Source organism: Penicillium griseofulvum (genome assembly GCF_001561935.1).
Source record: "Penicillium griseofulvum strain PG3 chromosome Unknown contig_6, whole genome shotgun sequence".
Taxonomy (NCBI): domain Eukaryota; kingdom Fungi; phylum Ascomycota; class Eurotiomycetes; order Eurotiales; family Aspergillaceae; genus Penicillium; species Penicillium griseofulvum.
In genome coordinates, this window is record NW_024467419.1 from 1,776,183 (window position 1) to 1,803,095 (window position 26,913).

The window sequence follows — 26,913 nt, forward strand, 5'->3', positions numbered from 1 at the left end:
ACGAAACATCCTCAATGCCGAAAGTCAACAGTTATGCGCCTGCCTGGCTGTGCCGGCCTTCGCCTGGCGCAAAGTTCCTTTCTAGCAGTTCAGCCCAAACTCCAGCGGAGGACCTGCAAACTAGACCCAAGCTTGTGAACAACGGAGCTACGCGAACGATTGCTAAGAGAGGAAATGAGGTGTTCGCCGTTGTGGACAATGAGATACGGTGGTCAAACCTTACCCGACTCAAAGACCAATGGCAACAAGAGATTAAGCAGAAGAAGGGACCTGCTGGTCAAGCGGAAGAGCACACCGACCACACTCAGCCTCCTGCCTACAGGGTATGAACACCTAGTACACCTGATCAAACTAAATTTGTGTTGAATTGAATTGCGACTAACGGTTCCGCAGGTTTTAGCAGTGCCTGTGTACGGACTGATCAAACAGATCATCCCCTCCCCGAACGGCGCCTTCCTTGCCATCGTCACTGAGCACACCGTTCATATCTCCGTTCTCCCCGATTCTTCACACCTTTCATCCTCCGACTGTGACTCTATCCGGCTGAAGACATATCAGTTGGGACCGACGACCCATGTTATTCCTGAGGCTCCGGTGGTCTCCGCGCTATGGCATCCACTGGGATTGCACACTAATCTAGGGGGGTGTATTGTTACAATCACAGCTGATGCTGCGGTGCGCGTGTGGGAGTTGGACCGGAATAACCACTGGTCCTTTGATCAGCCGACCCTAGCAATCGATCTAAAGAAGCTTGTTGATGGGACGTCATCCGACCAGGATTTCACGCCTTCTGGTTTTGGCAAAAGTAAGGGATTCTCTGCTGATGTCATTGACATGGAGGTTGCGTCGGCCTGTTTCGCTGGCAATGGGAGCGAAAAAGAAGATGCATGGGCACCTATGACCCTGTGGGTAGCGATGAGACCCGGCGATCTATATGCGCTTTGTCCTCTCCTACCTTCGAAGTGGCAAGCCCCTTCTACGACCATTCCTTCTCTCTCTGCTGCCATTATTCCGAAACTTGGTGCTCTGGAACAGGAACCTGAGGAATCCGAGGAGGAACTGATTGCCTGCCGGCAGCAGTACGACTGGCTGTCCGAACTTGATGAACAAGAGCCTCTGGATGTGCGTTCTGGATCCGAAACAATTCAAGGCGCAGATGTGTTTACTCGCCCGGCCAATCCTAGCGCCATTCCAAGATTACAAGGGCCTTTCCGCTTTGACAGTGGCGATGAGCTTGATGATTTGGATCTCTGCGATCTTCTTGTCATTGCTGCCAGTCTAAATGTTGAGGAACTCATGATGGGCGAGGAAGAAGAATTAGCCGCGGAAGCCGGAGACCAAGAGCGACTTTCGGCAACGGTTCTCTCTCTTACGAGTGGGAATGGCCGAGTCCACATTTGCCTAGAGCTCGATGGCGTTGAAGGACAATGGCTACCCAAAGCTAAAAAGAACGCGTTCCGAACTCCTCTTTCAGAGCCGACTGAATTGGTCTTGGTTGAGTCACTGGATACAATCAAGGGTGGAGAGGGAACAAGTACATGGCCTACTTTCACTAAGGATGTCCATTCTCGATACTCGTTCTTTGTTACAACTGCCACGAACGTGGTTTTCCTGTCTCTATCCGGCTGGGTACAGAGACTGGAAGCTGAATTGCAAACCGAAGACACTGCAGGTTCCGCTTTCCGTCTCCAAGTTCTCTGTGACGGTAATGTAACCAACCGAGAAAGAATTTTGCAGATTTCAGATGCCGATATCACCGTGCAGAATGAGCACCTGACCACGTCTCTTGTTTTCTATGACGTCGACCTTGGCTACTTGCTCCTCACCTATCATCCATCTAACCCTTATGCAGTTGTAATGGATACGCCGGAAGATTCCCTGTCCGTCGCACTAGACAAATCGCTATATGATGCCAGGGCGCCAGCGCCAAGCTTGCCTATTTTGCCCCCGAGTCGGGCCCCATATCAAGTTCCCGCCATTTTCTACGCCAACTCTCCGCTGGATTCTTTCGTCGAGAAGCACATCCCACACCGTCAACGCCACACGCTCAAAGAGCAAGTGCGTCTATCTCCTGCGACGTTGGACCTTGTGGCCACTGCCCATCGCGTGCTATCTGCTCATACAAATGCTCTTGAACGCGCTGCTTCAGATTTGTTCCGCCGCTGTGAGCGACTGCAGGGCGAGATGCAGGACCAATTGAAGCAGCTTGCGGATGTTGCAGAGCGTGTCAAGGGTGTCACGAGTGAGATTGGGGAAGATGGACATCGCAAGGAGGGGGTCCGAAATGGCGATGCGCTAGATAAGAGATTGCAAGCCGCCCAGGATAGGCAAAGTGAACTGAACCGACGATATGAGGCACTACGCACGAAGGTTCTAAATTCTGGAGGTCGCCCTCTGAGTGAAAGGGAGAAAGCTTGGATAACCGAGGTGAAGGCATTGTCTGCATCCCTGCAGCAGGGCGAAGACCAAGAGGAGGATCAACCATTGATGTCACGGTTGGAGACTGTAAGTTTTTTTGTTTCTTGCATCGCCCCAGTTCGAAATGCTCACATATTATCTAGGTCAAGCGCCTTGCTCTGGACCTTATGGCCCAAACCAAGTCTGTCACAGCCAAAATGCCTTCCCCGGAACTTGGAGCCCCGTCATCTCCTGGGGGCCAGCCTAAGGTGCCCCAACGACTGCAACGGGCCAAGGTTGCAGATGCGATGAGGATGGTCGAACGAGAGTGAGTTCACTCTACATTTATCTATCAATGGATCAATGACTAACCTTCATCCAGGTCCGCTGTTATTGACGCGATTACCTCACGTTTGGAACGACTGAACACGAGTCTGTGAAGTGTCTAGCTCTGCATGTTGTCGGAGGATCTTGTTTTCCGCATGTATGTTATTACGCATCAATCCATCAGGTTCATGAGATGGGCCACTGTTTCAATTTTTGACTTTAAGCCCTAGACCACCTGTCCTGTCTTATTCAAGATCTAGCCAAAATTATAAAGCCATTAATCCTTGTTACGACATGTCAGTTTTGGTTTATATCTCCATTCATCCTCCCACTAGTAGTAGATTTAGACAGCCTCAGAGGGCTGCCTCTTTCATGTGTCCACCCCTCTTCATCCTATCCCCGTCTACACAATAGTTATCCGACGCTAGTATTTGAATGATCCTGAAATGATAGATGAATTGCACTAAAACGAAATGTTTTTTTTTTAGAAAAACGGTGTAGTCTACAAGATATTAACACATTTGATAATATATTCCACTCCACCCTCCATCTCTCCCACTATGATACGAGAACTGCGGCTGAGTGAGGAGGGGCCTCAGTTTCAGAATGAGTATCACTCTCTTGATCAAGCCACTCTTGAGCACTGGTATTGCTAAGACGTTGGTAGCAGGAAGGTCCTCTGTAGAGAGAACGAAAAGTAGGCGGCCTGCTGTCGAGACCGGGGGGATAGGGGAAGCTCATAAGGTTCAGGGGAGAGGAAAGGAGACGGAGATCGTATAGATAGACGATAGTCTTCTCAACTATAAACGGTTGATCTCCATGGTCGAGGGCGTTTAACGGGGGCTCTTGCTCTCGATTGTAGAGCTTGACTCTCTGAGTCAATGGAGAGGTCTTTGTCTTCGGGTTGACAAATGATTGTTCGTGTAGATGACAGTGTCGACGGCAAAGGGCCAAGCCTCGTCGGGAAGCTGAACATCAAGCACCATCGTTTTTGGATATCATTGATGTCCAGTCCTCTGACTTTTGATCAGGCCTTCACGCCTTCATGGGAACCCACAATACTATACTAGAGATCATATTCTCCGTTCCGTGAACAGTAATCTTTATCATCAGGGTTTTCTTCATCGAGGTACTCTTCACAAGAAACAAAAGAATCCGTATCATCCGACGAGTACTGGGATGGTGTTGTCTTTGGGCGCCTTGCTCGATAGTCCCTCCTCATCGACACAGGATCCACCGGGTCGCAAGTCCTAGTCAAATCGAAATTGTTATCATCAGACACAGGCCACCATGCCGGATGTTGCTCATAGTATAGTTGCGGGGTCGCAGGTCGCAAGTATGGAGATGGCGACAGGAACTCTTCGGCTGAAAAATAGCCCTCTTTCTCGTCAGAGCCATTGTCACTCCCATCTGCATCAGTTCCGCAATCCAATGTCGCCATTTCGGATTGTTCTCCTTCTCTGTCGGCTTCGTTGCATGTTTGTTGTTCGTAGACCCGGTGGTCCCCTCTCGCCCAACAGTCTCCGCATGTCGCTGTGTGAGATTCGACGGTTATCATTCTTGGACCCCAGCAAAGCCCCTTGTCTGCACATTTCGATGGATCCATGTCCCATATACAGCCGCATAGTGTGTACTTGCATATCCAGTAGATGCACATCTTGGTGGATGGAGTATCTTAGATTCAGTTGGGTTGATACCTTGGTTGATATTGGGTAGGCTTTAGCGGAGAGTAGAGTCGAGAGACCTATATCTTATAGTCTCACACGCAAGTTTCATTCAGCTATATAGCCATAGAAGAGAGCTTTGACTGACAAGTTTTGCACAAAGACCATGTGTACGTTCAGGCTTGATGGCTCTCTGGCGTGGGTTTCTTTGTTTATCTGTTTGACTTGGTTAGATTTCTTTGTCTTATTTCTTTGTCGTGCCTGTTTTTGCAGAGACAAACAATGACAAACAATGACAAGGTAGCTAAGTGGCTAGCAGTAGCTAACTTTGTTCTCCTCCAGGGCGGCTCCTATCGATCGATATGTAGGGTTCAAATACACACGTGATCATTGATGGAAATCAATTTCTGACTTTCCTTTCATTATGCAATTGAATATCAGCTGATGGATGCATATGTGTTGAAAAGCTTCCCCTAATGCCCCCAAGTAATAGAAGACCAGGAAGCAAGTGTGCTGTAGCGCCAAGACCATAATGCATATAGTTCGACCATTCGTGTCAAATTAAATTCGCTCTGAAGTATCATAATCGGTCGTAGAATACATACTTTCAAGTTCGCTGCATTTCAGAAGGAACAGAATCGAAAATAAATTCAAGATCATAACTCCAGTTATTCCCATATGTCATTCCCATCAGGTCGCTCAGTACCGGCACCGAAACCAGACCCAAATCCCAATTCACATTGCTGTCGTAATTGTCGTCATATCTATCAAATCATAATTGCCGTAATCGAATGCAGGTGTGCAGAGAGGCAAGTTATATGGCCGAAGCCAACACCGGGTTGCTGATGTAGAACGAGTCGGCCAGAGACTGGGCATCCTCGACTCGATCGTGGATCATCAGATAAACGTCATCGATGATCTCCTCCCAAGTAGGCAGGATCAGACCCTCAAGGCAAACCTCCCACTTCCACATATCTTCAGCGAATTTGCCTTCCCACCAGATACGCCATTCCTCATAGTCATGCGGCTTGTGGCTCATGAGACGATAGGCAAGGTGTCCGATCTCAGTGCGAAACTGACGCCAGTTCTGGAATTCACCGGACATGTAGTGGTCGATCTTGTGGGTGTAGTCATAGGTGAACTTTCCGTAGGCGATTGAGTCGACACAGAACTGGAGGGAGTCACGGGGGATTTTGGCGGCGGCTGCAAGAGTCGGGTCGGCGAGTTTCCAATCCTCTTTCCATTGGAGAAGACGTTCCATGGAGGAGTGGTGGAGTCGGTAGGTAATAGATCCTGTGTTTTGGGGGCACAACTTGAAGTATCGTTCGTTGCGGGACACCATGAGGTGCTTCATGCCACAGATGGCTTCCATAGCTCTGCACTGGAGGTCTTTCATTGCACAGCGCACCTCTGGGGGAACTAGGATCCACTGGGGGATGGTGAAGGCATTTGGCTCGAAGTTGTACTCGAGAATCGAACGGCCTTCGTGAAGAAGGCGCATCATGGACCGCCGTTGGCGGAGTTTAAGGGTGACACCGCTCATTGTTAATGGGTGTATGAGAAGAGTATGTGGGAAAGAAGGATATGTGGGAAAGAAGTGGTAAAGCGAGATTTGTGGATGGAAAAGAAAGAGAGGAAAGATGGGAGAATAAATGTAGAGGAACTGGGAGAAATGTCTCGACCGTAATAGTAATGTTTTGCGCTCAATGCCCTTTCACATATGACCTCGACGGCATGGTAATCTCGCGGCTTATTTTACTATTCTAGTAGAACCTTACAATTCATCTACTAAGCCTAAACGCGTTGTTATTAGCCTAAGGCAGAGTCTATTTAGAATTGGTTACATAGGTTTGATATCAGATCCTTTCCATGTTGTATCCAAACGAGAAGGTTCAAGTCCTGTATGTCGAAATTTTCGTTCGTAAAATCTAGGCATTCTGAGACTTCATCTTCAAAGTGCATATTGGCATCTTTCTATGAAAGGCTGTCGCAGGTTCCCGCTATTCGATTGTTCCTACCTAAGACAAGACACTCTGAGTCAGAAGAGAACAAAGATGGCATTTCATTCATTGTAGTTTATTTCTTTGAAGATTATTCCAAGACGTGAAACCAGGGTCTGCAAAGCATTGTTGCGATCGGAATTTTTCGCGGAATTAACCAAGATATGGGTAAAAGCGATTATTGGACACTGAAGACAGGGATCTGAGATTAGCCATAGATAACCTCACTTCGAGAAATCAACATACCGTTCAATGAGATGAACTCCGGATGCTGTCTCAATGATGCTGCTGACTTGGCCAGGCTGTAGGCCAAAAGCGGCGTCTTCAAACTCCTTCTGCATCTCGCCGCGGCCGAAGAAGCCCCTTCCAGGAGTTAGCAAAGCATACTGCACGTAGGTCATCGAGAAAAACTCACAAATCGCCCTTCTTCCGGGCACTGCTGCAGTCAGATTCCGCGACTGCCAGGTCACCAAGTGTGGTCTCTCCGGATTGAATGCGCTGTTCGTGGCCCTTGAGAATCTCAATAGCCTCCTCCTTTGTGCGAGTGATATCGGCCTCCTTCCAGCTACTGGGACGGCGGCTATCGCGATGCTTAACGAGCAAATGGCTGCAGCGGATCTTACCCTCGCCCTCGCCAGAGGCGTCAGGGCGAGCAGCAGCGGGGGTGTGGTTTTGCGCCATGTAGACTTTGAGTTTTTCGGTATCGGTTTCCGCAGGTGGCTCCCAGCGAGACTCTTTTGTAGAAGGGTTGAAGTAGTATGGGAGATTCTTAGAGTTAGAATGGCGAACTTCCCAACCGGTAGGAAGACCTGTGTCAGCCTAGGTCCAAGAGTCAGCTATGCAAACTTTTGAGGATGATTTGATCCTACCATTTTCCAAGATTTGATCTAAAAGGTGAGAATTTTTTGAGTAAATAATAATGTACAGATCGATATCCAAATCGTAAACGATCAAAACGTCTTTGTATGTGAACGGAAACTGCGGGGGAAGGTGACAAGTTGCAAACTATACAAACATTACCAAAGCTTTAGCTCTCCCGCTGACTACATAATGTATAGAGAGTCCTGGAGTACGTAGAACACATACAAATGCAGGGGTGCAGATAAATACCTATGTACTTATTATTTATGTGTAACTTGGAAGTATGTATTTTAAATCAAACATTCCTTGAATTGTTCTTGTCAAGGTTTAGGTAGGGTCGAGGTGAGTAATACAAGCTGTTGCCTAGGGTGAAACCTCATCCCTTTGGTGAGTCGCCGGGAGTTCAACTTCTTCAACTCAACCCATTCCCATACTGGTCGCACGTGATCCCACACGTGACTCTAACTATTCCTCTCCAATCATCGTTAATTGAAGATAAAATGTATGTCTCCACCTTAACTCACTGTCTCCCGAGGTCCGTTCCCACAATAATCTCGAAGCTCATCGCGCGACGACACCTCGACGTACCGGTTTTAAACCCATCTTTGCAGGATGTCTGACACCCCTTCTTCTACCGCTGGTGGCGACACCAAGCCGTCTGATCAAATCCACTTCAAGTTTTGCCGTGAATGGTAAGTTTCTGTCCGAGTCCGATGGCTCACAACTATCGCCGTGGGCATATCTTGACTCCGGAACATCTCGCTGACTTCTCCGATAGCTCCAACCTGCTGTACCCCAAGGAGGATCGAGTCAACAATCAGTTGATGTTTACATGCCGTACCTGCCATGTCGGCGAGCCCGCATCCTCTCACTGTGTTTATCAAAACCACCTCCATAGCCAAGTCGGTGACACCGCCGGTGTTACTCAGGATGTGACTTCTGATCCAACGGTTTGTGATCCTGCGTTTTGTACTCTTTGCGGTGATATCCTCACCTGCCAAATCTGCGGCCACATCGTCAACGAGGGTCTCCTCGAGCATGCGCCGCCTGTGGGTGACAGCCTGGAGTCCTCTGAAGTCGAGCCCCGGGCCTCTGACCCCGCTCTGTAACTTCCTGAGCATCCATAGGCTAACCCCCCCATGATTTGCAGCTCCCACGAGCGAACAAGCTTTGTCCAAGCTGCGGAGAAACCGAAGCCGTCTTTTTCCAGTCACAACAACGATCCGCCGAAACCGGCATGGTGAGACCTAATCCTTCGATGGACCCCTGTCCCCGACTAATATAATTCGAGGCGCTGACTCGTGCTTCTATTTACTCAGAAACTGTATTACGTCTGTTGTGCATGCGGTCAAGTCTACATGTGATCTCGCCCCGTTCCTGCAACGCGGTCTCAAATTTCCGATACCCTTGATTTTATGTTGTGGTTTTTTTGCGATATTATCGGAGTTTGGCGAATTATTTCGGAGCAGGAACGGGAGAATGCGTGGAGATTTCGGAACGGGGGTGAGACCGATGCTATTTACGGAATACTAAGAATACATATGGATTGAAACCAATCAAAGAAACAAGCGCTTTCCCAACGAATGTAGAGACATGGAATATTAAACATGGATGGGTGCCAACGACAAGATCTTTGACCACTTCTTGTTTCGTAGCTCCTGTCCCACCACACCTATGAAAATGTCAGTATCTAAAACGTGAAGACGGCATCATCTAAGGCTCTCCGAAGAGCACTTACCATTCATTCTTGTCCCAATAGGGTCTCCGGACTTGTTGACCAATACACAAGCATTATCACCGAACCGGACAAGGGACCCATCAGGGCGCTGCAACTCCTTCTTCACACGAACAACGACGGCATGACGAATATCACCACGGCGGACCTTACTGGCGAGCGCAGCGGCGGTAGTGGCTTCGGAGCCTGCAGATCGCTGCTTCTGGACAACGACGACTATCCGGTCACCTAGATAACCAATCAGAATGTCAGCTTGGGTTCACAATTCCTGTATTTGTGTGTTGCATATTATATGTTGGGTTCGAGGGCCGTGGAGACTAACCGATTGTCGCGGGCCGCTTCTTCTTCAAGACGTTCACGCACTCGACGATCGAGGCGCCGGAATTGTCAATACAATTTAATAGTGTCTGGCGGAGTGGGTGTCAGTATTTTTTGAGTCAGTGAGAATCACCACTTGCGCACCTTTAATTGAATCATTGTGTTCTGGTACTTGGTCTGGAGATATTCCTTGTCCGCAATTTGTTCTCGCGGCCCCGGAGGGAGGTTTCCCGGAAAATATGTTCTTCCGGGTATATATATGCCTTTCTATACAATGTCTAATGGGACTTCAAGTTAGATTCTTAGGGAATTGAGTTTCTTGCAGTTGTTCAACTAAAATCTTAGATTAATTTGTTTCTTTATTTCCGAAAGCCTGTCTTTCTAGCTATCTAATTGGCCATGTTACCCATGATACGTATGAAAGCGCAACAAACACCGCTTGTTCATAATATATTCTGATCATTTTTATGTGCCCATTGTGCTCGGTTGTGTTAGACTACATAGTATTCACAGGGTGTGTCTTTCTAGGTGTATGAGTAACATCTTATGTGGGAATCCACTGACTCAATCCATACAACATCCCTAAGTCAATAAAATATATAGTTCAGAGATATCCGGATTTAGATCTATATAGCCCTTTTTTCTTGTCGGGTTCCCACTTAGCCTGATAGACTGGCTTCTCTATACCTCTGGGGTACATGGAATATAAGAATGGACCTGAAAGAGAGTGTCCCATGTTCATACTTGGATCCATCAGGTTCTTCATTGGCTGCGAATATCCCGCCAGCAAAGACCCATTGAGGGATAGTATCAATATATATTACGCGCAAGACAGAAAAGGATGATCATTTGATCTCAGTAATCGTCTTGATTGGGTGCAATTGCAGTAGTTCCACTCTAACAGGTTCACGGTGATACGGCATGGGGAAAGGATTGGAGGCTTGACGCACGGTGCATATTGTATGCGAGCTGGGCGCGTAAAATTAAATCACAACAAACCCCGTACGGAATGGAAAATTGAACTACCAATACTCAATTATCTCATATGCAATAATTAGTTGAGCAAAAACAACAGGTTAAGGGGAAAGGAAGCGTAAAATTAGAGAACCGGTAAGGTCTCAGCTGCCACTCCCGAGTTTCCGCCCCTAAAAACATCTGCGAAGGAGACCTCTTTCTCCTTGGAACAGCCTCAATGGTGACAATCACATCACAATGCTACTTGTGTTGATTGTCAGTCACTCATTTTAATTCTTACCTTGCATCTCGAGTCATTTTTCGACCCCATCCCTCGGACCTCCGCCTCCCACTCCACTGTTTCCCAACTACGTTTGCATCCACTCTGCATCCTATGAGACCGCCTCTTGTCTCCCACTTGAAGATCTAGCGGTCACCAGCTTCTTACTACTTCCATCATGCCCCCAAAGAGAGTGCGAAAGAGCTCGCCTCCTGCAGAACGTCGCGAGCGCCTGACACTGGCTAAATTGGCCAGCTATGACGATGTCGCAACCGATGCGCTGGTGGATCACGTATGTTCTTTGCCTGCAGTACAACACAAATATCTGTCTACTGACAATTGCTATTGGTAGGCCTATTTTTGGACCACTACCCGCAAGAACCGCACCAAGTATAGCCCTGCCCGCGGAATCCACGATGACGATATTGGGCGCATTCTTCTCCACGACGTTATTGTCGATAAGGATATCGCAACGGCTGAACGCAAGCTGCTGGAAATAGCAGGCTTAAAGAAATACATGGCAAACCTCCGTAGCCCCCGAGAGAAGGAGTGGTTCCGCCGACACCTCCGCAAGTACATTCAGATGTATCTTCCAGACTGTCCGTTTGAGGTCACCACGACCAATCGATACATCATAACGCAACATGAGGCTGCAATCTGTGCTCGCAGGTTCATTAAAAAGGGCGAGGAGATCAAACACCTGAGTGGAACTCTCGTGTCTATGACCCATGAAGAAGAGTTGGATCTCGGCCTGACCCGCAAAGACTTCAGCATTGTGATGTCGAGTCGCCGCAAATCCCCATCGTTCTTTCTGGGTCCCGCTCGTTTTGCCAATCATGACTGTGATGCCAACGGTAGCTTGACAACTAGGGGTAACGAGGGCATGTCTGTCATGGCCACGCGAGACATCCACGAGGGAGAAGAGATCACGGTTTCCTACGGAGAGGATTACTTTGGCGTTGATAACTGCGAGTGTCTGTGTCATACTTGCGAGCGCGCTGTACGGAATGGCTGGTCTTCGCATATTGACACAGAGCCAAACAGCAAAGAGTCCAGCCCCGTTTCTGAAGCTCCACCAATTGAAGAGAGCAATGTGGCTAGGAAGCGTAGACGCAGCTCAGATGTGGATGAAGCCGGCAGCTCCTCTACCCCGACTTGCTCCACTCCGCGCAAACGTGCAAAGTTCCAACGACAAGTTTCCAAGTTGCGAGAAGAGATTTCGGTTTCTGAACTTGCTGGGGAATCTGCTCCAACGCGCGGATCGGATAACACCCCCATCTCAGATACTTTACTGATTCCAACCGCCCTTTTAACTGAAGCTGTACCACACGTGTCCGAGCTGAAGAAAGAGATCACAGAGCTAACCGCAATGGCATCGCAAACTGATTCACCAACCCCCCTTCCAATTGCCACAGGGGCGGGGCACCTAAGCGCGACTGCCCAATGCGATCCAAATGGGACAAATGGTACTAATTCTACTATCCCTACGGACTGCGACTCTCCAAACTCCACCGCCGATGAATCTCACCGGTCGTCGACGTCAACTACCCCCACAACTGAGGATGACATGGGAACCGCGATCAAGACAGAAGAAACTACATTGGAGCCGTCTGAGTCGAAATCACTCAACGGTGAGGAACATCCCGATGCCTCAACTAAAGGTCAGCCCGTCACGACCCACCCTATAACCATTGACCCCGAAGAAGGATTATCAGACTTATCAACTTCTACAAAATTAGACGACACCAATGGTGCCATTGTGGATAAGCCCAAGACGCGAAAGCCTCGCACCAAGAGGCGATTCATCGTAGACTCCGTCGAGACTGAATCACAAGTTGCCCGAGTTCCTGGAGACTATACCAAGACATCGCGATTGCTAGCCCAGAAGTATGATCGCTGGGTGGAGTGCCAGACCTGTGATACATGGTTCCTCCAGTCAAACTCATATCTTACTCGACGTGAATGTCCGCGCTGCGAACGACATTCCAAGCTGTACGGCTACCAGTGGCCATCGACAGACAAAGGTCCGGATGGTGAAGAGCGGGTAATGGATCACCGGACCATCCATCGGTTTTTGTCCCCCGACGCACAATCACGTATCTGTCGCCGAGACCGTGGCGTTAGTTTTGGGATTACCCCCACCCCTGAACTGTCAGACACAAATACCCCAGAAACGGAGACTAGTGATGCAGCTGAGTCTCGCCGTGATGCTCGGGCAAGTCGGCGTCGCACTAGAGAACTTCGTATGACTATGTAAACAGCACAGCCTTGGAGCTCTGTTTGATCTACGAGACAAGACGACAAGGACGGAGTTTTGGTTTAACAGAATTGGCATTTGTGATAATACTTTGGACTGGCATCATATCGCATGGGAATTGGATTGGAGTTTGGATGTTTTTGCAAGGATGCAATTTTAGGGTTGGAAGCTGGAGGGCACAGTGTTTGGGCTTTGTTCGCATGGGGACTCCCTTGACAGCTACTTTCTAACAGATTAATTGTGGACATGTCGAATATAAATATAACTCAGTGTTTTGGGGATCTTCCGACTATCTGTCGTTCTCTATGATCTATCGGGGTGATCGAATCCGAATTGACAACCACTGCAGAAAGTCCCCCGCATTTTGCCCCGGACATCAACAATAACTGCACCAATGAGCTGCTCTCATAGCAAAACCTAAGAGTGTCTGCTTGACAATGACCAAAATTGCTTAAGAACCATACAGAAGCTCGGGGTCTCCTTTACCGAAGGCGATTTATCTCGTCGATGGGGGCGATGATTCCTTATTGCGTGCAGAAAGGCTATATATGGCCTAGGGCCTACCATGCTGAACATAGTAGAGGAATAGAACAATAACTACGAAACGGAAGGCCGCTAAGACCCGAAGATGAGGTTCCCAAATCTGATTGTCACCCTTCTCCTCGGTCTCGGAGTCACAGCTAGCACTGCATGGGACAACCCTCAGGTTAGCCTCGACTATGGAACCTTCGAAGGTCAATATGATAGCACCTACAACCTCTCATATTTTCGCAAGATCCCATTTGCTGCACCACCAACAGGAGAGAACCGCTTTCGTGCGCCTCAGCCACCACTTAAGATCACTGGAGGCCTCTATGACACAAACCAGGACTTCGACATGTGCCCCCAGCGTACGGTCAACGGAACCGAAGATTGTCTCTACTTGGGTCTATTCTCACGACCATGGGATCTGGCTAAGCATACTAGCAGACCCGTGCTAGTAGTCTTCTACGGCGGAGCTTTCATTCAAGGTAGCGCGGCATTTACCATGCCACCATCCTCATTCCCAGTCCTCAATGTCAGCAACATCAACGACTACATCGTTATTTACTCCAACTACCGTGTCAATGCCTTCGGTTTCCTACCTGGCAAGGCAATCAAGGACTCGCCGACCTCAGATCTAAACCCGGGACTATTAGATCAACAATATGTCTTAAAATGGGTCCAGAGCCACATTCACCATTTCGGTGGCAACCCTCACAACGTAACAATATGGGGCCAGTCGGCCGGTGCCGGCTCAGTAGTCGCGCAAGTCCTCGCAAACGGCCGCCATGGTCAGCCGAAACTATTTTCCAAAGCCCTTGCCAGCTCGCCGTTCTGGCCTAAGACTTATAAATACAATGCACCCCAAGCAGAAGAAATATACACCCAACTAGCGAACCTAACAGGCTGTGCTAGCTCTAATAACGCTGGCAAGACACTCGCCTGTCTCAAATCCGTGGACGTCCAGAAGATACGCGACGCAAGCCTGATCATCGGCGCAAGCCACAGTTGGACAACGAGCTCCTACACCTGGGCGCCTGTGATAGACGGGGCTTTCCTCGTCGAGACACTTACAGACACTGTGAACAGGGACTCCCTGAACACAGAGTTTGTCTGGGGAATGTACAACAGCCACGAGGGCCAGAACTTCGTTCCGTCGGGTCTTGACAGCGCTGTTTTGGTAAATGGATTTAATTCCTCCGTTGCTAGTTTCCACCAATGGCTTTCCGGTTTCGTGCCTGGGTTGTCGGCCAAGAAGATTCGTGAGGTGGAATCTCTTTATTATCCCGCCGAGGGGAGTACGGAGACTATGCATCATTATAATACTTCCTATGTGCGGGCTGGCTTGGTTTATCGGGATGTTGTGCTTTCTTGTCCGGCTTATTGGATTGCGTCAGCTGCGACAAAGAAAGGGTATCTTGGGGAGTATACGATTTCCCCTGCGACGCATGGGAGTGATACTATTTATGTTTGTTTTTCTCGGAAATTTCCTGGTCTCGGTGGCATACGCTGACTTGAATAATTATAGTGGAACAGGATCAACGCTGCTCAAAAGACTAACCCTGTTGTTTATGAAGGCTACGCTGGCGCCTTTGCGAGCTTCTTCCAGACTGGAGACCCGAATGCACACAAGGTGACGGATGATTCGCAGCTAGGTGTGCCAGAACTGCATACGGGCGAGGAGTTTGTTGTTGTGGATGATGGGTTCGAGAATGTGAAGCTGGTCGAGTTGAAGAGGCGGTGCGACTTCTGGCGAAAGCTGGGGAAAAAAATACCTGTGTGAGAAGTGGAATGGAAATGTGTTTACGGTAGTTCTGATAGAATTGGACTCGACATCGTTATACAAGAGGAGAGTTAGGTTCATCATATATGATTGCGTATCGTACATAATTTCAAATATCTAATGATTATTGCTGCGACAATGGGTATAGTCGTCTTCCAGTTCCCAAAAATATCAAAACCTCAAACCAACGCCATGTATGTTACAAGATTTATACAATGTAATAAATGCACGCACGCGCGGATCTGGACCTGGATCTAGATCAGAGCCTGGCCACGGAACATGCCCTCGCGAACCTCACGGACGACGTCCTTGCGGTCCTTCTTGCCAACCAGGACAACAGCACGACCACGCTTGCCCATACGACCGAGACGACCCAGTCGGTGGATGAAGTCGATGGTCGTGTGAGGCACGTGGTAGAGAACCACTGTCTTCACTGCCAGGGTATCGATACCACGGGAGGCGATATCAGTAGTGACAAGAACCTTGGTGTCGGGAAGGCGGCGAGTGTGCTGCTCTTGACGTTCAGGGAGCTCGAAGGGAATGCTGCCGGCATCGCGGTTCTTCTTCTTATTGATCATGATCTCCTCGGCAGTCGGTGGAAGCTTGACCTCTGTGAACTGAGAGAGGGTCTCTTGTTGCTTCCGGGAATCGGTGTCGCGATTTAGCGAGGTAGCGTCGATGCCCTTGGATTGAAGGAAAGTGGCAACCTCGTTGGCTTCCTCGCGTTCGTTGACGAACACGATGATCTTCTTAACCTTGGGCTCCATGTACGCATTGAGGGGTCCCCATGTCTCGGAGGCCTCATGTCTATCTCCGGCCTTGCCAATTGACCAGATGGTATCAGCACAGGCAAGGTTTCGGTTTCCGCGGTATGGCTCCTTATCAATGTCCACGACACCTAGCTGCACGCGACGGGGAATGGCGTGCAGGTTTGGTGTCGTCAGACGCTGGAGATCAGGGAAGCGCTTGCGCAGCTGGTTGTCGAGACTGCGAGGAATGGTGGCCGAGCAAAGAATCAGCTTTTTGAGTGACGGCGTAACCTTAGCAATGATCTCAGACGTTGTTGGCATGAACGACCGGTCCATTAGGGAATCGGCCTCGTCAAGTACAAGGTGAGTGACTCGGCTGAGAATATTGGGGTTCGACCTAGCAACAGAGCCCAGAAGGTGAGGAGTTGAAACTAGAATGTCAATGCCGGCAGGGTGGAAGAGGGTGTTCTTGATCCGGCGGGGAGTGAAAGTTGATGAGATTTCGCCCGACCGGTACTTGACGGTGTGGGCCAACTCCTTGAGCTTGGAACCAACCTGAGATACCAATTCGGAAGTGGGAACGAGAATGATGGCCCGGGGGCGAGCCGCGTTTGTCATTGGCGGCTCCTCGGGCTCCAGATCGAACGCCTTGTTCTTCATTCTCTCCTCCCGCTCTAACGCCTTCCGTTCCTCAAGGGCTTTCTCCTCCTGGATATCGAGGGCTTCAGCACGCTTGACAGCATCGATGACTGGAAGCAAGTAGGCGAGGGTCTTTCCTGAGCCAGTCTCTGCTGCCAGGAGGTACTGGTCAAAATTGTATTCAATTTCATCTTCGGTTGCCTGCTTCACTTTCTTCTTCTTCTTGGATTCGTCCAGCAACAGTTCGGGGATCGCGAGTCTTTGAATTGGCGTTGGGCTAACCTCACTGAGACCAGCCAGAGCCTGGGTGAAGATCGACTGTCGAACGGCGGGAAGGAGAGGGAAGTGGTCGAAGCTGGTGATGTCGGCAAGTCGTGCTTTGATAGCAGAACGTCGGCCATAAGGCACAGGTGTCAATGTTGTCTGCATCTTTAATGCTCTGTATAATGGGCTTTCCTTCTTCTCCGCCTTGCCCTCCTCCCCTGAACGCTTGAGGGCCGCCTGTGATCGTGTGCGTGGTGTGTCTCGAATCCGTGCCTGAGTCTGATTCATCGAGGCAAAGGGACCAGCCCGTTCCCGTCGTGGCTTGTTAGCAGATGGCAGAGACGGTCTGTCAACAGTAGGCGACAGGGCCATCCGAGCAGCCTTGCGGCGCAATCGAACGGTGGCCATGCCTCGCGTGGTCTGCCATGAGGTCGGAAGAATCGATGGGGCGATCAGAGTCGCCTTAGTTTGACATAGAAAACATATCGAAGAGCGGATTGGTAGAGGCATTCTACCTAATTAAATGCGATAAGATGTGAGAAAGTTGCAAATACGGAATGATCGAAAAGAAGAGGCCAGAACAGGTTCAGATGTTTTTTTTGCGATAGGCGCTATTCCTATCTTGGACTAGCGTAGATCATAATCTTTGACACAAGATCAGGTGATTAAGATGCTGAGTCAGTAGTTCGTGGTATTGAAAGCCTCAGGCAGAAATCCCACAATCGATGATCATTTTATCTCTTCTTTCAATTTGTGTGATGATTCGGTCAAGAACCAAAATAATATATTGTAAGGTACAAAACTGTACCCCTTCTCCATTTATGGTTTATTGGGACAACTATTTGGAGGTAACTCATAGGCTTGGACCTATATGCACGTATGTTGGATGTGCTTGGGACGTATCTTTATTCCTCACTGCATATATAAAGGAACCAAGCCGACTGCCTTAATAATTTACTGCAGGGAAGGGCACCCGAGGCCATATTTGACTTCAGAACGGGAGTACAGACTTGAAGGCGTAGTGGTCTGTTGACACGAGAGGAGCCGATATCGAGGTGGCCTGTCTTGGCTTTTCTTCTGAGTTCCTGCCTGCGAAAAGATTATCATGCTCCTGGGGATGCTTGTTGATATCGTGTATGATGCCAAAGAAGTTGAAACTGGGAGCTTTTTATCTGCATTCGATCAATTCATACAATGTAGGGGGAGTCCCTAGCTGTGTTCGGTTTCTTTGGTATGTAATCCGTATCTGAAACGATAATTGGGCTCTCGGATAACAACATTCGACCAGTCGTGCTTGTTGATGTGCTATATTTAGGTGTTGGGAGGGTTGATAGTAGTTGGATAGGTGGTAGGTGCATGTTGATATCGAAAAATATCCACAAAGCTATTCTATTTGTAGATTAGCGTCGATCATAGGCTGCTGACGCAATGTCACGGGCTGAAACACTCGGAGCCCTCCGTTGCCATGACAACTCCCGTAACAACAGTTTCTTGCTTGGGGTAACAATCCACTTGAATCCATGGGAGAGACATATCAAGTATCGTTGTTTCTGTTCTTCATAACCTCTTTCTTTGTTTCTATTACTCTTCCCTGCTAGCCTTCCTTGACAAGTTGGCATTCGTATCCCTTCGTTATCCTTCTTCCCCTTTCTGTTTTTACCTTTCACAACCAGACACCCCCAACTTGGGTTTGTTTTGGTGCCTTCGCCCTTTGACGCAGCATTCTTGCCACGATTGACACGACTTTTACGTCTTTATATCGAATGCCTCAGGGCTCGCTCGACATCTACCACGAGACCGAGACTCCTAGTTATTAAGAAAGGTATGGTACCTGAGCTCTGTGTCGCCTTATTTCCTTTGTCATCAGCCGTGAACCCACTCGCTGCCGATCAGGATTTGATGAGCAAGTACTGACTCATCATAGACATCCTGTCTTGGTCTTCTTTTACTATTGCATATCTCGTATCCTGAGTCACCAGAAAACCCATCGTCAGTATGGGTAACGGATCTGGTCAGCGGCCACTCTCTGAAGTGAGCCCCATGGCCCAGAGGCGCAATTCGCCTAGCTGGAATCAAGTTACTAAGGTACTGTCACCATGGCATATCGCATGCGATCAAAGATGCTAATATGAGTAGCAGATGCCACATGGCGAATCGCCTGCATACGATGTCTCGTCTCTGAATAACAATGCCTCACCACGCCTGTTTTGGAAAGGCCGCGACTCCCCATCGCCGTTTTCTAAGGGAGCCGAGAATAAAGCGCCATATGATCCAGAGGGGTGGTATTTCCCCGCAAAGCGCCCCTCGCTCGAAAATTTGAAACGCGTGTCCAAGGTCAAAAATCACAGCATGTTCCTTGAAGGTAGCCAAGAGTACGACCCGGCTTCAGTCACTTTCCCTCAGAGACCTTTTGCCTCGCAGAGGACCTCGCAAAGGGATAGCCAATCGAATGTTGCGCAGTCCCAATTTGATGAAGAAACCACCCCGACTTCTCGACCGTCGTCCCCCAGCAAAGACCAAGCATCGCCAAGCAAGTCATCGCTATCCAAAGGTAGCCGGTACGGCAAGGGTTTTGACCCCCAGAATGATATTTGGTCCGAGTATGGCAGCACTGGACACCGGCACGCGAAGAGTGTCACATTTGACCACGCCCCTCCTCAAATCAATGAATATGAAATGACAACCCCGGATCTTTCCTCAGTTGCGTCTGAGTCACGAGAGAATAGCTACGAGTCTGATGAAGAAGGTGACCTTAGCTTTGAGGCGGAGTCGTCCATTGAGCGTGATGATAGCTTTGACGCCTCGCTGGAAGACATCGAGAAGACTCCCGTTGTCTTGCCAGAAGACTGGCGCTTTATGAGTCCCAGCACAAACAGTGATGGGGATCCCTTTATCGAAGACGAAGAAGAGAGCACCGAGGACCGACCTATCTCACGGGAAGGAGGATCTTCTCAGCACACACGGGTCGAATCGCTGGACTCGAATGGGGAGCGACGTCCCCTTCCACCTTTGCCATTTGTTAATCGAATTTCAGGTGCACGTCCATCCTCAGCTGGTAAGCTGGCTGCGGCCTTCGAGCTCGGTAGCGCAGGCCAGCGCGTACTACCTGCACCTCCTGCTCCTGCCTCGTACACAAAGTCTGATATTCCTGGCGCCGTGTCCCTAGAGGAGAGACTCCGTCTCATGAGGCTGCATGAGAGGGACGATGATGAAACACACGATCACCACGCGGAAAACATTGAGGAGCCCCTGGAGCTTCCAAGAGCAGATGAAAACGTCGCATCAAAAGATGATACACGCACACACGATGAGGCTAAAGAGAACTTCTTTTCTCCGCCTCGCATTTCTCGAGACTCAATCTTACGAGGAATTCGTAAAGGTGACAATTATGAGGATGACAGCTTCGATGACTCTTCCCAAATTGGTTCCAGCCCCCAACGTTATGACCATTATGACCCTGATGTTCCTATTCCATCGATGGAAACCGATGACGACGACTCTTCCAGTGTGATAATTAAGCAGGAAGAGCACGATGAAGACCTCTACTCTATCACGGATTATTATCAGAACATGTCAGACAATAGCTTGTCGTCCCGCGACCAACGGGCCAAGTACGACGAGGACAGCAATTACTCGCTACGCTCTGCTGCTGAAGCTACCGAGCGTGAGCACGCTGGACATGGTAGCCACAAACAGGAATCTGGACAGACTACCCCTAATGCTGAAACCCAGGTCGACGCCGAAAAGCCTGCACAGCCAAACAAGGGTACCCAGGAACACAAACAGCCGAACACCCTTCAAGATGAGTCATTCGATATGGCGTCTATCCGTCAGTCTCTTGCACGCCCTATCACCCCTGAGATGCAGCATGACCAAGATTCAGAGCCCTCAACTCCGGACTCCGTCATTCGCCATCCAATCGAGGAGGATGCTGGCGAAGGTGTAGAAGAAGAGGAAGAAGAAGAAGAAAGAGAGGAGGAACAAGACCTGGAGCCGGAGCATGATGAAAGCTCATCCGACGAGTCTGTTCCCGAACCCATCGCCACAATTCGAGCTCCTGGTGCTGGTCTCAAGACCCGACCCTCACTGACCCCTGCGGATATGCAGTCCATGGCTGCAACCCGCCGTCAGATCAGTGGCCAACACGTCCCACCCGTCCCTTCATTGACCAAGCAGATCTCCAATGACTCAAACGCGTCGGATCGTGAACCTAACCAAACTGACTTGCCACCGAAATTGGCTTTGCCCACGGATCCCCAGCGACAAAGCAGTTGCTTAAAGCTGGACATTCCCTTCAGTATTCAGGAAGAAAGCCTCGGTTTTGGACTGGACAAAGAGTTCGATCGCGTCATTGAATCCCAAAAGGTTGCGTTTCACCTAGCCCTTTCCCAAAGCCCTGGTTCCGTGCCGCCTTCCCAGGCAGGAAATAGTGAACACCCCGCTGACTCTCCTACCCCCAAACAGAGAGGATATCTCATGAGACAGAACACCAAAGTTATTATTGCCAGCAGCCGTAACGAAGAAGAAGCCATGCCTGCTCCCGAGCCAACTGCCCAAGACACTCGCGGTACACGTTCTGCTGGGTCTTCTCCACGGAAACCCAGCCAGCAAACATGGACCACAGTCCCTTGGAACGGTTCACCGCGCCGCCCAAGTCTCAAGCCTGCCACCGGTATCCCGAAGAAAAAGCCCGTCCCTGGTGCAGGTGGAGTTCCACCTCTCCCTGGACAGCCAAGCAATGTCCAGGAAGCCCCCGCGACCATTGAAGAGAATGAGCCAGCCATCTCCGAGTCGTTCGAAGATGGCGAAGAGCGAGGGCGTTTGTTTGTGAAGGTCGTAGGCCTCAAATATTGCGACCTTCCTCTCCCACGCGGTAAGATCATATCCCACGAGCGAATGCGATTCACTGTTACTAATCTAATTTTAGGCGAACGGTCATACTTTGCACTGACTTTGGATAACGGACTGCACTGTGTTACCACCTCTTGGCTGGAGATGGGCAAGTCCGCTCCCATTGGACAGGAGTTTGAGCTCATTGTCCAGAATGACCTTGAGTTCCAGTTGACCTTGCAGATGAAGATTGATGAGAGCAAGTTCCAAACCCAAGAACCCGCAGCATCCCCATCACGTCAAAAGGCGTCGGCCCTCAGCCGTGTTTTTGCATCTCCACGCCGGCGCAAGGAGCTTGACATAAAGCAGCAAATGCAGTCGCAGGAACAGAAGGCCAAGGACGTTAATGCTCCTGTATATGAACGTCTTCGAAACTTGGTTGCGCGTGATGGCAGCTTTGGCCGCGCATATGTGGCTTTGAGCGACCACGAGCAGCAGGCTTTTGGCCGTCCCCACATTGTTGATGTGGCTTGCTTCAATGAATGGGCAGTTGAGGAACAAATGAGCAGCGTCAAGAGCAAGAAGAGTGCGACAAGCATCAATACCCAGCGTCGACCACCATACAAAATTGGAAAATTAGAAGTCCAACTGCTCTTTGTGCCTAAGCCCAAAGGTAGCAAGGATGAAGACATGCCGAAGAGCATGAATGCCTGCATTCGTGAAATGCGTGATGCGGAGAGCGTCGCATCTCGCTCCTGGGAAGGGTTCCTTTCCCAACAGGGTGGAGATTGTCCAGTAAGTGCTTATAACCTCTTCTATAACCTCTTCTATTGATATAAAACTAATCAATTACAATAGTACTGGCGCCGTCGCTTTTTCAAGCTTCAGGGATCCAAGTTAACGGCCTTCCACGAAACAACGCGCCAACCTCGCGCTACAATCAACTTAGCCAAGGCGTCCAAGCTTATTGACGATCGATCCTCTTTACTTCAGAAGGAGACTACCACAAAGGGTGGTTCTCGCCGTAAGTCTGCGTTCGCTGAGGAAGAAGATGGTTACATGTTTGTTGAGGAGGGATTCCGCATTCGCTTTGGTAATGGTGAAGTGATTGACTTCTATGCGGATAGCCCCGCAGATAAAGAGGGCTGGCTTCGAGTCATGTCTGAAGCTGTTGGAAAGGGATCGACCTCCGGAAATGGCGCACTCAAGCCCTGGGCTGATCTTGTGCTCAAGCGTGAGCGGAGCATGAAATCCAGCAATGACACTGCTCCTCGTCGTCCACCCAGTGGTATTCCCACAGCACCTGCCAGGGTCCCTTCTCCTGTTCGGAACCGAAACAGTGCCCTGGTGGGACCACCTCCATCTTCTGCGGGATCTGGGGCGCCGGCGCCTCAATCCCCACGTCCTCGACATAAGCACACTTACTCTCAACCTGAGATGGGTAGTATTGAGGCTCGGCGTCAGAAGACCCGCTCTCTCATGTTCTAGGAAATATTCTGAACATGAGTAGAGTTCTCAAGCACAGATCATCCTTCATTTCTTCTGTTCATGATGCCAGTTGTCACAATAACTACTTCTATTTGTCTCTCGGAGGTCTCCCACTTCGTTTCTATTCTGATTTTTGTTTTTCGTTCTGCGATAGTCACTATGGCCTTTTTTTTTGTTGATCTCCTTTTGCAGGACTTCCATGGTGTTGGTGTATGGTGCGAACTTGTCTTACTGACTTTTCATTTTCTTTGTCAAATTATCTTTTCTTGCGAGCGAAGGGGGCAAATACGGCAACTGTACGATTCAAGACCTCATAGCACAAACGATTTCCTTTTCAATTCTCCTATGCTTCCCCTGTACCTTCACACACATTTCCTTCTGTTCTAACAATCCATAATCCTACAAATTTCAGTTGAATTTAAAAGTCATGGACCTAGACACTGCGTATAGCTGGTAACTAGGCATTAAACAAGAACAAAACAGGCATGAGCATGGTTGTTATAGCTATTTCAATCTTCATCGAAGTCCGCATAAAGCCATGGATCCTGAAGTAATTCCTTTGCAGTACCTCGTTCTTCTGGGTTCCATTTTATCATCCTTTGCACGAACTCGAAAAACATCCTCTTATCCTCACCGTGCATGTTGCATATCGAATCTTCGAAGTTGAAGTTTGATGGCGCAATAGTTGTGCCTCTGAATTGTCCTATTGAATCAAGTCAGCAAACACTTGCTGGAACATACAAGACAATAATATACTCACCATCGGTTTTGTAAAAGAGATCACCCCTTGTTCCTTTGTCTAGAAGTTCCTTTGGAGGAGGACCTAACAATGCAGAGATATGGCCAAGATGGTTAAGCTCGTCATATTCTTGAACTTCGTGGGGATCAACCTCTTTGAATAACTTTTTGCCTTCAAGAACATCCCATAACTAATAAAGCGATGTTAGCCTTTACATGGTAATTATAGAACTGTAAACTTACCATGACCCCTAAGCTCCAGATATCGGCACTGTACGAATAGCCTGCATCAAGAATAACTTCTGGCGCTCGATATATTTCGGCCTGAATACACCCCTTGTTTGGCCCCCGGTCCCCGCGGACAGATAAATCGAAGTCGGTGATTTGGATTCTTCCTGTGATCTCTTCGGAGATGCCGAAGTCATTCCGAGAGAGATATATTGTGCGGCCATCTGGGCAACTCTTCTGCGGCAGGGGATGTTCGTGCTCATCTTTGGCAGATTCCTCCAAAATAGACGGATCCTCGACTTTGATCATTATATTGTCTGGTTTCAGATCTGGGATCTATTAGTTTAACATTTCTTTTATTTATCTAGGGTTAGACGAACCGGTGTGAATAACATGGCACTCAGAGTGGAGGTAGGCAAGTCCATGGAGCATCATCTGAAGTAATATCTTCAGCACATCTGAAGGTATCACATCACCAATAAACCTTTTGCGATATATCCAGAGGGGTTCTCGCAAAGGTTCGAAGACAAGAGTGAGATGTCTTGATGAATCATGCTCTAAAGTAAATGAATCGAGAGGGCGCCTAACGAAACCCCAACCCTTGTGCAGCGGATTCGCTTCAGATATGTGTTTTAAAATGTCTAGTTCAGCTTGAGCAGCGTTCTCTCGAGAATTATGAGAGCTAGAATTTATCTTCAGAGCAACATATTTCTCTTCTAACCATCGCCATCTGGATCAAGGATTAGCAGATGCTACTCGGGAGGCGTGGGTGGAGAACAAACTGGTTTAGATCCCTAGCGAGCCAGACGGTGGAGTTACTACCATAACCGAGTTTGGTTGCAAGTTGATATCGGTCAATAAGAATGTCACCCAAACGTGCGGGATAAAATCGCGTAGGAGTATAGTATGGTGTACATTCTTCTTCGATGCCTTCGTTCACCGGAAGTTTAGGGGCGACCGCTGTTGACAGTGGCCAAGGACGTTTAAGTGCCCATACCGGGAACATAGTTCGACGTTGGGAATTTGCCATGATATTCCATCTGTTGTGGTGTGTGGGCAAATACCGTGGAAGGGATCACAATGTACAGAAAAAGGGGAGAGGCTTGGCGGAATATCAGGCATCGTCTTTTTATTTTGTCCCCTCTTTTGTACAGGATATGAAGTTTGCTATATCAATTACAGCTATTATACCTAGGTATATACTGGAACTAAAAAGAATAAACCCAATAATTTCTCATGTAATACCCAATAGCCCCTAAACCGCATATAGGATGTCAAGTTTTGAATGTCAAAGGACATATAAAAGTCCATTTCACACCTTTTCCCATCTTTTTTTGCCGAATTATAAAGCTGCGGCATCTAAATAGAATGATACCTGAGCTCACTAAAGAGACCAAAAAACCAAAAGACATCACAAGGCATAAGCGGCAGCCTATTCTTCTAGGTTTGAAAGATTATAAATGGCACGACACTGTTAATAATATGATTCTATCATACTCGTGGACGTTACACTTAATTACTTACCAGTTTATATGCATTTATCAGCATTTCCCATGTCATACAACTATTGCGTGCTGATCCTGACAAATAAAGCTCACCCCCGCAACACAAGTATATAAAGATCCATTCTCATCGTTAACTCTAGGTAGTATCAAGGAATCTGTTCTTAGTTCTATTAAATTACAAATTATGGCTTCTGCGGCTATTCAACTTCCCGGTGCCCGTGGCTCTTCGCTCTCAGAGAAGCCCATCGTCCCTGTCTCCGAGAAACCTCACCATGTCCAAACTACACTGAACTACTTCAAAGAGAACGAGGACGGTTCTCCCCCGGCACCATCGTATGTCGGCAGACCAGAAACTTATGATCGACCTGTGTATCCTCAGTCTTCCACCATCCACGACATTAGCGGCCATGAACTTGACTACAAGCTAGACAGCCATGGATTCCAGTTCTACTATCATGAAAGCCAAGAGAAGGACTTCTTAGATGATGAGAAAATCAAGACAGCATACTACGCAGAAACAGAACAGCTGCTAAAAGACGCGTATGCAATTCCAAACCCTTAGAATTTCTCACACAAAACTAACAATAACCTGCACAGCACGGGTGCCTCCCGCATCTTCATCTTCGACCACACCATCCGCCGGGCCCAAACTGACAAATCCTTCGGTTCCCAGCTCCGCGGACCTGTACAGCGCGTACACATCGATCAATCCTACAGCGCGTCCAAGAACAGAGTCTCCTTTCATCTCCCGGACGAGGCACCCGAGCTTCTAAAGGGCCGATACCAGATCATCAACGTCTGGCGTCCGATAAAGACTATCCTGAAGGATCCATTGGCCGTGGCGGATGCAAAATCAGTCCCGGATAGTGACCTTGTGCCCATCGGGCTTATATACCCGGACCGGGAGGGTGAGACGTACGCCGTCAAGCCGGATCCTAATATCAAGTGGTATTATCGCTATGGGCAGACTCCGGATTTGGTGACGCTTATTAAATGCTTTGATTCCAAGGTTGATGGGAGAGCTCGTCGTGTGCCACATACTGCTTTTGTTAACCCGGAAACGGAGAATGAGGCTGGAAGAGAAAGTATTGAAGTTCGGGCGTTGGTTTTCCACCCTGATGACCGTGACTAGGCTGTATCTACAGAGTGGAGTTGATGGGTTGTTTGTATATTCTTTTCGCATGCTAAGAACCAGATTGATATGATACAGAGTTATTTACTAATTTGTTGAATTGTTACCTATGAATATTTTGTTCGTTCGTTTTGCATATAAGCAAGTATAACCCAAGATCAAGTTGTGCATTGATATATTTGATCGCAGGTCCGTCCTTTGCGCCTAGGGTTTGATCCGCACTCCACAGAACCCCAGACTAG

General features: G+C 48.7%; 12 protein-coding genes across 12 annotated transcripts; 6 read left to right on the plus strand and 6 right to left on the minus strand.

The window, feature by feature from the left end:
* Positions 1 to 14: 14 nt before the first annotated feature.
* Positions 15 to 2,837, plus strand: PGRI_077550 (uncharacterized protein; the record flags this gene model as incomplete). The annotated part of the gene is made up of 4 exons (XM_040795469.1): positions 15 to 323; positions 394 to 2,505; positions 2,562 to 2,725; positions 2,780 to 2,837. The coding sequence occupies 4 exons, from the start codon at positions 15 to 17 to the stop codon at positions 2,835 to 2,837; spliced, it is 2,643 nt and encodes an 880-aa protein (XP_040653146.1).
* A 953-nt stretch (positions 2,838 to 3,790) lies between these two features.
* On the minus strand, positions 3,791 to 4,165 carry PGRI_077560 (uncharacterized protein; the record flags this gene model as incomplete). Its single annotated transcript, XM_040795470.1, has 1 exon — positions 3,791 to 4,165. One exon carries the CDS (start codon positions 4,163 to 4,165, stop codon positions 3,791 to 3,793), a length of 375 nt encoding a protein of 124 aa, XP_040653147.1.
* Positions 4,166 to 5,202: 1,037 nt separating this feature from the next.
* PGRI_077570 (uncharacterized protein) lies at positions 5,203 to 5,931 on the minus strand (the record flags this gene model as incomplete). The annotated part of the gene is made up of 1 exon (XM_040795471.1): positions 5,203 to 5,931. One exon carries the CDS (start codon positions 5,929 to 5,931, stop codon positions 5,203 to 5,205), a length of 729 nt encoding a protein of 242 aa, XP_040653148.1.
* Positions 5,932 to 6,612: 681 nt separating this feature from the next.
* pin1 (peptidylprolyl isomerase ESS1) lies at positions 6,613 to 7,260 on the minus strand (the record flags this gene model as incomplete). Its single annotated transcript, XM_040795472.1, has 3 exons — positions 6,613 to 6,751; positions 6,804 to 7,207; positions 7,258 to 7,260. The coding sequence occupies 3 exons, from the start codon at positions 7,258 to 7,260 to the stop codon at positions 6,613 to 6,615; spliced, it is 546 nt and encodes a 181-aa protein (XP_040653149.1).
* Positions 7,261 to 7,861: 601 nt separating this feature from the next.
* Positions 7,862 to 8,358, plus strand: PGRI_077590 (DNA-directed RNA polymerase II core subunit RPB9; the record flags this gene model as incomplete). Its single annotated transcript, XM_040795473.1, has 2 exons — positions 7,862 to 7,941; positions 8,028 to 8,358. The coding sequence occupies 2 exons, from the start codon at positions 7,862 to 7,864 to the stop codon at positions 8,356 to 8,358; spliced, it is 411 nt and encodes a 136-aa protein (XP_040653150.1).
* Positions 8,359 to 8,850: 492 nt separating this feature from the next.
* Positions 8,851 to 9,461, minus strand: PGRI_077600 (mitochondrial 54S ribosomal protein uL14m; the record flags this gene model as incomplete). The annotated part of the gene is made up of 4 exons (XM_040795474.1): positions 8,851 to 8,921; positions 8,988 to 9,212; positions 9,307 to 9,391; positions 9,447 to 9,461. The coding sequence occupies 4 exons, from the start codon at positions 9,459 to 9,461 to the stop codon at positions 8,851 to 8,853; spliced, it is 396 nt and encodes a 131-aa protein (XP_040653151.1).
* Positions 9,462 to 10,714: 1,253 nt separating this feature from the next.
* Positions 10,715 to 12,793, plus strand: PGRI_077610 (SET domain-containing protein; the record flags this gene model as incomplete). Its single annotated transcript, XM_040795475.1, has 2 exons — positions 10,715 to 10,828; positions 10,889 to 12,793. The coding sequence occupies 2 exons, from the start codon at positions 10,715 to 10,717 to the stop codon at positions 12,791 to 12,793; spliced, it is 2,019 nt and encodes a 672-aa protein (XP_040653152.1).
* A 628-nt stretch (positions 12,794 to 13,421) lies between these two features.
* PGRI_077620 (putative carboxylesterase) lies at positions 13,422 to 15,098 on the plus strand (the record flags this gene model as incomplete). The annotated part of the gene is made up of 2 exons (XM_040795476.1): positions 13,422 to 14,783; positions 14,844 to 15,098. The coding sequence occupies 2 exons, from the start codon at positions 13,422 to 13,424 to the stop codon at positions 15,096 to 15,098; spliced, it is 1,617 nt and encodes a 538-aa protein (XP_040653153.1).
* Positions 15,099 to 15,352: 254 nt separating this feature from the next.
* mrh4 (ATP-dependent RNA helicase MRH4) lies at positions 15,353 to 17,158 on the minus strand (the record flags this gene model as incomplete). The annotated part of the gene is made up of 1 exon (XM_040795477.1): positions 15,353 to 17,158. One exon carries the CDS (start codon positions 17,156 to 17,158, stop codon positions 15,353 to 15,355), a length of 1,806 nt encoding a protein of 601 aa, XP_040653154.1.
* A 1,587-nt stretch (positions 17,159 to 18,745) lies between these two features.
* bud4 (uncharacterized protein) lies at positions 18,746 to 23,068 on the plus strand (the record flags this gene model as incomplete). Its single annotated transcript, XM_040795478.1, has 4 exons — positions 18,746 to 18,835; positions 18,890 to 21,623; positions 21,678 to 22,375; positions 22,439 to 23,068. The coding sequence occupies 4 exons, from the start codon at positions 18,746 to 18,748 to the stop codon at positions 23,066 to 23,068; spliced, it is 4,152 nt and encodes a 1,383-aa protein (XP_040653155.1).
* A 509-nt stretch (positions 23,069 to 23,577) lies between these two features.
* On the minus strand, positions 23,578 to 24,469 carry PGRI_077650 (uncharacterized protein; the record flags this gene model as incomplete). Its single annotated transcript, XM_040795479.1, has 4 exons — positions 23,578 to 23,771; positions 23,829 to 23,997; positions 24,050 to 24,363; positions 24,415 to 24,469. 4 exons carry the CDS (start codon positions 24,467 to 24,469, stop codon positions 23,578 to 23,580), a joined length of 732 nt encoding a protein of 243 aa, XP_040653156.1.
* A 1,254-nt stretch (positions 24,470 to 25,723) lies between these two features.
* On the plus strand, positions 25,724 to 26,671 carry PGRI_077660 (uncharacterized protein; the record flags this gene model as incomplete). The annotated part of the gene is made up of 2 exons (XM_040795480.1): positions 25,724 to 26,079; positions 26,137 to 26,671. The coding sequence occupies 2 exons, from the start codon at positions 25,724 to 25,726 to the stop codon at positions 26,669 to 26,671; spliced, it is 891 nt and encodes a 296-aa protein (XP_040653157.1).
* Positions 26,672 to 26,913: the final 242 nt, after the last annotated feature.